Below are 8,482 nucleotides of genomic sequence, written 5' to 3'. Positions count from 1 at the left end.
TGTGGGCATGAGTACAAGTATAGATTAGAGAGACAAAAGTAGTTATGAATCATTTTTTATAATATATAGTTTATTATTTATATTATGTCTGTGGCCTAATTATGCTTAATCAATGGAGCCTTCTATGGGAGCAGCCCCTGTAGTTTCTCTCTTAATATTATTAATCATATGTTGTACATAAAGTAATTATTACAACATCAACTGCGCAGTCTGTAACGTAATTGAAAAACATTATCAGAAATTATGATGTTCTAGCTCATTAATTATATCATGCAACGTATATATATTGATTTTATACTCTATAATTAATAAATCAATAATTATTTGAATTGAATAAACCCATTTGCTCACTATCATGATTCATGGCTACTTTATTTTTAAGCAATTAATTATGTTATTACGTACCATTTTGTGTAACTCGACCTAACTATCATGAACTCTCAAAAATTAAAAAGAAGATTTTTTATTTAAATAATATTATATTAATAGAAAATCTAATAAATAAAAATCGTATATCAATTTCGTGCTGCGTACATTGAACTTTTGCTATATCTCCATGATAAAGCAGTGTTAGACAAAGAGACAAAGGTATCATCATCATTATACATCAGACCATATGTAAATAAATAAGATAATATTTCTATATTTTTTGTAATATGGTCCCTCCAACAATTAGAATTTCTTTTGTTTTTTGTTGTTGACCTAACATGACTGTTGATATGGGGCCCTTCTTCCACAGAAAAGCAAGTTACATTATTTTGTTAAAAATAGTTATCGTATGCTAGCTACTGGAAAATGGACTTTCGACAAAACAATAGTAACTTGCTTCTTATAGGATTCAAATCCTATAATTGCAATCATCATCATCATCTAGTAAAGATGCAGTCACTGAATATTTTCATAATTGAAGGACTGAAAATGAATTTTATTTTTCTTTCATAATTAATTAACGTTGCTATTCGAACCCCGCAACATATAATTAATTAGTAGTAAAGGAAAAAGTCATACAAACTATCGCTAAATATAGATTTTCCCGAATCTTATTAAATACTACCTCCTCTCCATAAAAAATAAATATGCACTTTCTATTTCTATCAGTCTAAAAATATGAGTATTTTTATTTATGGAAAATTATTACTACAATTCATTAAATACTAATAATAATATTGTGCAATGAGTCCTACTATCCACTAACACTACTTTCACTATCATTTTTTTTTCTCTTTCTTATTTTATCAATTGTGCATTAATTCTTATAACAATTCAAAATATACATATTTTTATGGGGTGGACGGAGGAGGTAGTATAAATTTTCTTTAAAAAGCACCATATGAATAAGTTTTTTATCATCGATTTGAATTGAAGTATGTACTCCCTCCATCCCTTATTAATTATTCACTTTTGTCATTTTCATCCGTCTCCCATTAATTATCCATTTTCACTTTTTATCATAATTGGTAATATATCTCACATTCTACTAACTCATTTCACTCACATTTATTATAAAATTAATTTATAAAAGTGGAACTCAAATTTCACAAATTTTTTCAACCAACTTTCCTTTACATTTTTTAAAACCTGTGCTGAAACCAAAATGGACAATTATTGGGGATGGAGGGAGTATTAGAATGATTTAATTTTAATTAGAATAATTAAATGTTATTAATATATCAATCGCGTGCATTTCATGAGGTGTGTACAATGCGTTAGTAATAAGTTAGATGTGTCCAACGTAGTTCTCTTAAAGTAGTAGTAGAAGTATAAAATTATAGTATTTCTTATAATGAACATGTCATTAACTTCTCAAAACTAATTGTATTATGTTATACTCTAAATTCAATTACTACCTTATAATAAATAAGTCACTAAAAATTTCATTTAATAACAAACATCAGTTCATTTCAAACACCACAAAAACTTAAAAGAGAAAAGGAAATAATAAACTAGCATAGAAATTAGTAAAATTCAGTTAATTATAAATATATTTCGAAACTTCAATCTCCTATCTACAATTATACACTCAGTACCACGTCATTACATCATCAACCAAAACATCCATACGGCCATAATTAAAAAAAAAAAACTAAAATCAAGAAGTTAAAAAAAAAAAAAGATCAAAAGAAAACCCTTAACAAAAACAAGATAATCCAAATAACTAGCAAGAAAAAAGCTTATTAAACCCATAAGAAACACATGAACTCGATCTAACGATGGACTCCAAATTCTTGAGCAAATCCGCCGCAGTCGGCCTCGCGCCCGGATCCCCTGCGGTGCACTGCAGCGCAACGTTCATGGTCTCGACCATCTCATTCTGACGGTCAACGTCACCCTTCATCACCGCGTCAACCCACACCTCCACGTGGCAGTCAGCGTAGCAGTACCTCGCCCACTCCACCACGCCGTCTTCGGCCCGGTTCTTGCCCGTCAGGAGCTCGATCAGGAGGAGCCCGAACCCGAAAACGTCGCTGGCTTGGGTCGGCCCTTTAGAACCTGTTCAATTTTTAGTTTTGAAGAAAATAAGACGTTGCATGAACATATGATTACGTTTTTAATAGTACTATTTTTTATATGAAAATAAAAGCAACACCACTAAAGAATGTACTTGCGACAAAAAGTGATAACTTTTTATGATGAATTTATGCATGGTTTAGGATGAGGGGTTTTGGATTGAAATTTACTATATGTATTTTTTTAATTTAAAAAAATGAAATTTCATTCAAGTTAGCAATCATACCAATATGTGGAAGCCATTAAAAACAAAAACATAAGGTCCATTTTGACACTATAGATATAAATCAAGTCTATGAATCATTATTATAAGATGTTTGCAGTCTAGGAATAATTATAAGTATCCATCTTTATAGAATATGAGTGCATATTAATTAGAGAACATATATAAGCTATTTATCCAAATGTATTTTTAGCACAATTCTCTAATCTGCAAGATATGAATTTTAACTTAAAATTTGTCATCTCAAACTTATGTGAAACAAATAATTGAATGAAATAAACCTCAAACTAAAGATGATCACACCAAAAATTGAAGAAATAGGATATGGATTAATTACCTTGATCAACATAGGAGTGAAGACTCAACCTCAACCTTGCTTCTCCTCTCTCATCCACCATCACTCTCGCCGCCGCAACATCTCCGGCCGCCACACCATGGCAATGCAAGTACTTGAGCGCCCGCGCCATCCCGACCGCGATCTTAATCCGACGGTCCCAAATCAATCCCCCCAAAACCTCACTCAAATTCTCCCCTTCAACAAACTCATACACCAAAACCGCCGCCTTCTCCAATCGACACATCCCGAGCAACCTCACCACGTTCGGGTGGCTGATCTTGCAGAGCCGGGCCCACTCCGCCCACCACTTCGCCGGAACCGCTGCGATTTCCTTCGCGAAAAACCGCTTCTTGTTTACCGACGATTTCCCAACGTATGACAAACCTAGCTTCCCACTACCAATCAGATTCTCCTCTCTCATTGCCAAAACGACGTCGTTTAATGCGATCGTCCGTGGCAATTTCGTAAATTGTAGCTCCCATTCGCTGCCGCCGCCCTCCTCGCTGTCCACTCTCTTTGTCTCGTGGCGGCTCCGCCGCCGCATGGCGAGGACCGCCGCGGCGAAGACAAGCACGGCGGCGAGGAGGAGGCCCAGCACGAGCCAGCGGAGGCGGCGGCTTTTCGCGCCGCCGCTGCATGGCGGCAGGCCTGTAGCCTCCTCGCCGCCGCAGAGGCCGGTGCCGGCGACGGAGGTGGAATTTATCGCCAGGAACGCCGCCGTCGCCGGCAGGCCGCCGCGGAGGCGGGGGTTGTAGGAGACATTGATTTGCACGAGGGATTCGATTTGACCTAAATTGGCGGGAATCGTTCCCGCCAATTCGTTGACGGAGAGGTCGAGCAGGCCGAGCACCGGCATGTCGCCGAAACTGGCGGGAACTTCTCCGGTCAGCGTGTTGCGGCTGAGGTCCAGCGCAACGAGCTTCCGGCAGTCGGATAATTGGGCGGGGATTCGGCCAGAGAGCCCGTTCCCGCCCAATTTCAGCTCCACGAGCTGCGAGAACCGGCCGAAACTCGCCGGAATTTCGCCGGAGAAGGAATTTCCCGATAAATCCAAATTCTCGAGCTTCCCACTGCCAAAATCCCCCGGCAACGGCCCCAAAAACTTGTTTCCCGCCAAATTCAGCATCTGAAGCTGCGGCATGTCCCATTTCCGGTCAGCGATCCCGCCGGAGAGAAAGTTTCCCGAGATATCCAGGAAATAGACCCTCGGAAGCGCGGTGAACTCCGCCGGAATATCGCCGGAAAACCGGTTTTTCTGGAGGCGGACGCGCTGCAAACTCTTGCAACGGCTTAAATCCGCCGGAATCTCGCCCTCCAAATAATTAGAGAACAGAATCAGCTTGAACAAACGCCCCGACGCGCAGAGATTCTCCGGCAATTTTCCGGCGAGATTGTTCGTGGAGAGATCCAATATTGTAAGATTGTTCCTTTTCCCAAGCTCTCGAGGAATTTCACCAGACAAATTATTAGACCACAATTGAAGAACTTGAAGATTCGGCAGCAACGATAGCGCATTTGGGATTTTTCCAGTGAAATTATTGGAAAACAAATGCAAAACCTCCAATTTCCGCAGATTGACAAACATCTCCGGAATCTCGCCGGAGAAGAAATTATCACTCAAATCAAGCGACATCAATTTCCCCAAATCGAAAATCGGCTTCGGAATTCCACCGGTGAGCTTGTTGAAGTAGAGATAAAGATGCTCAAGATTCGTCAGATTCCCCAACGAAGCCGGAATTTCTCCGGTGAGATTGTTATAAACAAGATCAAGATGCTGCAGCGCCGCCAGCTCGCCGAGCTCCGCCGGAATCCCACCGGAGAAGTTATTGTACCCGAGATAAACCCATCTCAGCCTCCTCATCACGGCGAGATTCCGCGGAATCTCGCCGATGAACTGGTTCGAGGCCAGGGTCAGAACCTCGAGCCCCGTCAGATTAGCGACAGAGCTCGGGATGCGCCCCGTCAGCAAATTCCCGCCGACGTCGAGCAGCCTGAGGCGGGAGAGCTGCCCGATGTCGGCGGGGAGTTCTCCCGAGAGAACGTTGTCGGACACGTCCAGCGTCTCGAGAGACGGGACGCTGGACGGTGGCGGGACCGCCGCCCCCGTCAGGTTGTTGCTGCTGAGCTTGAGATTCCTCAGATAGGGAGAGGAGAGATTCCGTGGGATCTCTCCGAAGAAGTGATTGTTGGAGAGGTCGATGGATTGGATGTAGGGGAATCTGAAGATGGATTCCGGAATCTTCCCTGAAAGATTCTTTCCTGGCAAGTGAATCTTAGCAACATGGGAGGAATCTAAGCAGGAGATTCCGTCCCATTTGCAGAAGGGGTTTGAAGGATTCCAGCTGCTGAGGGTTTGAAATTGATCGTTGATTGATGATTTGAGAGAGAGGAGTAGTTCGAGATCGGAGCCTCTGCATGCTGACACGAGCACGAGCACGAGCACGAACAGAAACACAAACGCTTTTGATCTTTCCATAGTGAGAATTTGGATGAAAATGTGTTTTAATGCTTCATTTTTTTCTGCAAAAATGGGAAATTAACAAATAATTGTAACTATAAATCTTGGATCTGATGATTGCATAATTTTAAAAATAGCAATTCTATAACAGAAGCAGCTTTTTCACGAATAAAAAACGGCATTTGGCATCATAATTAGGACAAGAAAAAGCACCGGCAAGAAAGCATCAAATACATAAAATCAGGAGCTTTTGCATGTAAATAAATTAGAAAATAATTAATAATTGAAACAACCCTCGGAATAAAAGGAGGGTTTTAATTAATAAATTCAGACGACAATAGTACCTTATTTTCAGTAACTGCAGAAGTTTGATGTGCAAGAAACAAGGTTTTTTTGGTTTGAGAAGCAGTGGATAATTGAAGGCAAAAATAGTAGGGTTTGTGGCAAGAATTTGTGAGTGGTGTAATAGACAAAATATTTGGAGAGAGAAAATTGTGGATATATACGAGAATGGAGGTTCTGAGCTAGCTAGGTTCTTAAATAAACTCCTCTCTCTCTCTCATAAAATATAGTATAAGGGGGGAGGGTACATATGTTGGGTGAAAAGCTATGGCTTTTGTGGGATATTACCAAAATACTCCTTTGATTGGTTTTGAAAGTGACAAAGGGAAAATGCATTGTGTAACCGTTGAAGCTCAAAAAGTTGGTGAAGCCATGCTTATTATTCTCTTTGCAATTTGGATTTATTTGATGATAAATTGCAAAAATGGTGTGAGCTAGCTTTTGTTCTCATGTGTATTTGTGTGTGAGAGAGAGAGCACAAGTGTAACTTTGGTGTTACTTCATTTTTTGAGCTCATGAAGTTCAAAATGAGAGAGAGGACGGGGATTAAGAAAATTGAGTTTAAAATTTTATTTATTTTAAGTTTATTAAAATAACATCGTTTTGATTAATTTCGTGGTATAAGTCTATTCCACTCGACTTGGCTCATTTCTTTTCGATATACAGTAGTTATTTAGGAGTGTAAGATTATGCCTAAAGATGTGTGACTCCTATAACATCAACTAATTGCTAAAAAAGAAAATTACATAGAGTAAAATAGAAGAACTCAAAAGGAAATAGGAGCTAGGATTGGAATGTCATAAGAGAGTGGGAGGGTTGACACTAGGGTTGAAGGCTTGAGAAACATTTGAAGTAGGTGGGCGCTACCTCTTCCTCCCTACTCGCTATCTTCTCTCGGGTAGCTTCCTGTTGTTTGCCTTCTCTTTGTTAGTTAGTGGTGGCCTTGTTTTCGGTTGCTGTTTTTGCCTTCTAACTCTGTTGTTTTTGCACTTGTTATGTTGTTAGCTCTGTTGGCTTTTTCTTCCGTTTTTTAATCCGTGTACGCATAAAGCTGTTGTATTCTACCTCGCCACTTTTGGGTGGTTTGAGATTTTTTATTTATCGAAAAAAAAAAGTTATAAAGGAAATAATAAATTAACTTGGTGTTTGTTTGTTTATAAATAAACCTATAAAATAAGAAAATGGCTTCCAAATCGAAAATATCATGACTTTTGGCTTAATTTATTTAATTTTACTAAGGGCAATTGCAGAAATTGTACAACCACCCACAATACTTATAAAACTTTGCATTTGCATTTAATGAGAACGAAATTCATAACATTCTTGAATATTCCATCTATTTCACTAGATTTCTTGAACACTGTGACAAAATTGTGTCAGCTGTGGTTTCAGACTAATAAAAGCATAAAGTAGTGGAAACTGAGATTGTGATAGAATAGAGATATACTCCACATACATATATGTTGTACAAAGTTTATACAGCGTGAAAGGGAAAATACATACGATAAAAAAGAACAATATATTTGTGTATGTGTACAATTAAAAAGTAGAATATCTTTTTGCTAATCAAAATATGGGTGCTTTTTGGGACCCTCCCATTCTCTTTCTCGAAGGACTATATAGTGTGATGTCTTTGTCAATTTAGCATGCTTTCTACTAGTATGTTTTATCGTCTTCTTCTATTTATTTTATGTGGGGAGAAGCATTTCTATGATTCCTATATATAAGATTTTTTTGATGTTGGTATTGCATCTACTGCCCCCATTTAGCCTATCGCTTCTTAGTTGAGTGTACGTGCGATTTTCGGGACTGATGGAGGTGGGGTCGTGCGGGATATGTCAATTCCATCGTTGGCTTATGAACACTGTAAAAATTCGAGTGTAATTAAATTTGGTTTATCGAACCACTATCGATGATATGTTTGCTAGCTCTAATTTCACGAGTTTTGTTTCTTCAATTCGTTAATTTGATATATTTATGATGATAATAGTCTTAAATTTAATTTGTGTTGATTTATGGATATTCAATGGAAAATATCAATCATATTCACTCAAATAAAGTTAAGGGTTTATTCCCATAACCATAGCCCATTTAGTCTCGTTCCATTTCTTTTTCCTTTTTTAAATTATGGTAAAAGGTCATGTCATAGTAAACTCGAATTCAAGACCTTTGACATCGAGCATTAACTATTCAAGTATTAGGCAAACACACGCACACCAATCATCTTTTTTTTTTTTTAGCCTTTGAGAGGGAATGACTTAATTGTTATACATACGTGAATGGACTTGAATTAATAGTGGGGAAATCAAGTGCTACTTTGGGCTGGTTAGTCAGGAGTGGGCCGTGACATTGAATCCATTAAGAAATTAATTTTTAAATAATATTTTAAACAGTAATAAAATTAGATAAAACAGTAAGATAATTATTAATTTTATAATTGTTCCGAACTCTATTATCAAGTCGATAATAATAAAAATCCATTTAAAAAAATAATCCAAATACTATCAAGGTTGTAAGTACTAATATATAAGAGTATGTTATATAGTTTAATTAAATATTGAGCACGATGAAGTAGTAATGCAGTACTTGAGCCACTTTCATGTGATATTGGAAA

At 38.1% G+C, this 8,482-nt stretch overlaps 1 protein-coding gene across 1 annotated transcript; it reads right to left on the bottom strand.

Moving 5' to 3' along the window:
• Nucleotides 1-1,964: 1,964 nt before the first annotated feature.
• On the bottom strand, nt 1,965-6,068 carry LOC125215279 (leucine-rich repeat receptor-like serine/threonine-protein kinase SKM1). The gene is made up of 3 exons (XM_048116650.1): nt 5,871-6,068; nt 3,069-5,588; nt 1,965-2,490 (listed from the first exon to the last, which is right to left on the bottom strand). Exons 2-3 carry the CDS (start codon nt 5,542-5,544, stop codon nt 2,156-2,158), a joined length of 2,811 nt encoding a protein of 936 aa, XP_047972607.1. The 5' UTR covers nt 5,545-5,588; nt 5,871-6,068; the 3' UTR covers nt 1,965-2,155.
• Between the last annotated feature and the right edge of the window lie 2,414 nt (nt 6,069-8,482).

The sequence above is a fragment of the Salvia hispanica genome, chromosome 3, assembly GCF_023119035.1.
Source record: "Salvia hispanica cultivar TCC Black 2014 chromosome 3, UniMelb_Shisp_WGS_1.0, whole genome shotgun sequence".
Lineage (NCBI taxonomy): Eukaryota > Viridiplantae > Streptophyta > Magnoliopsida > Lamiales > Lamiaceae > Salvia > Salvia hispanica.
This window is presented reverse-complemented; position numbering and strand designations above follow the sequence as displayed.

What these genes read in the sequence shown, in the direction of transcription:
- LOC125215279 (XM_048116650.1), bottom strand. Translation starts at nt 5,544, where the DNA reads ATGGAAAGATCAAAAGCGTTTGTGTTTCTGTTCGTGCTCGTGCTCGTG. An exon ending in TCACTCCTATGTTGATCAAG is followed by an intron (nt 2,491 to 3,068) that starts GTAATTAATCCA and finishes AAAATTGAACAG; the next exon opens with GTTCTAAAGGGCCGACCCAA.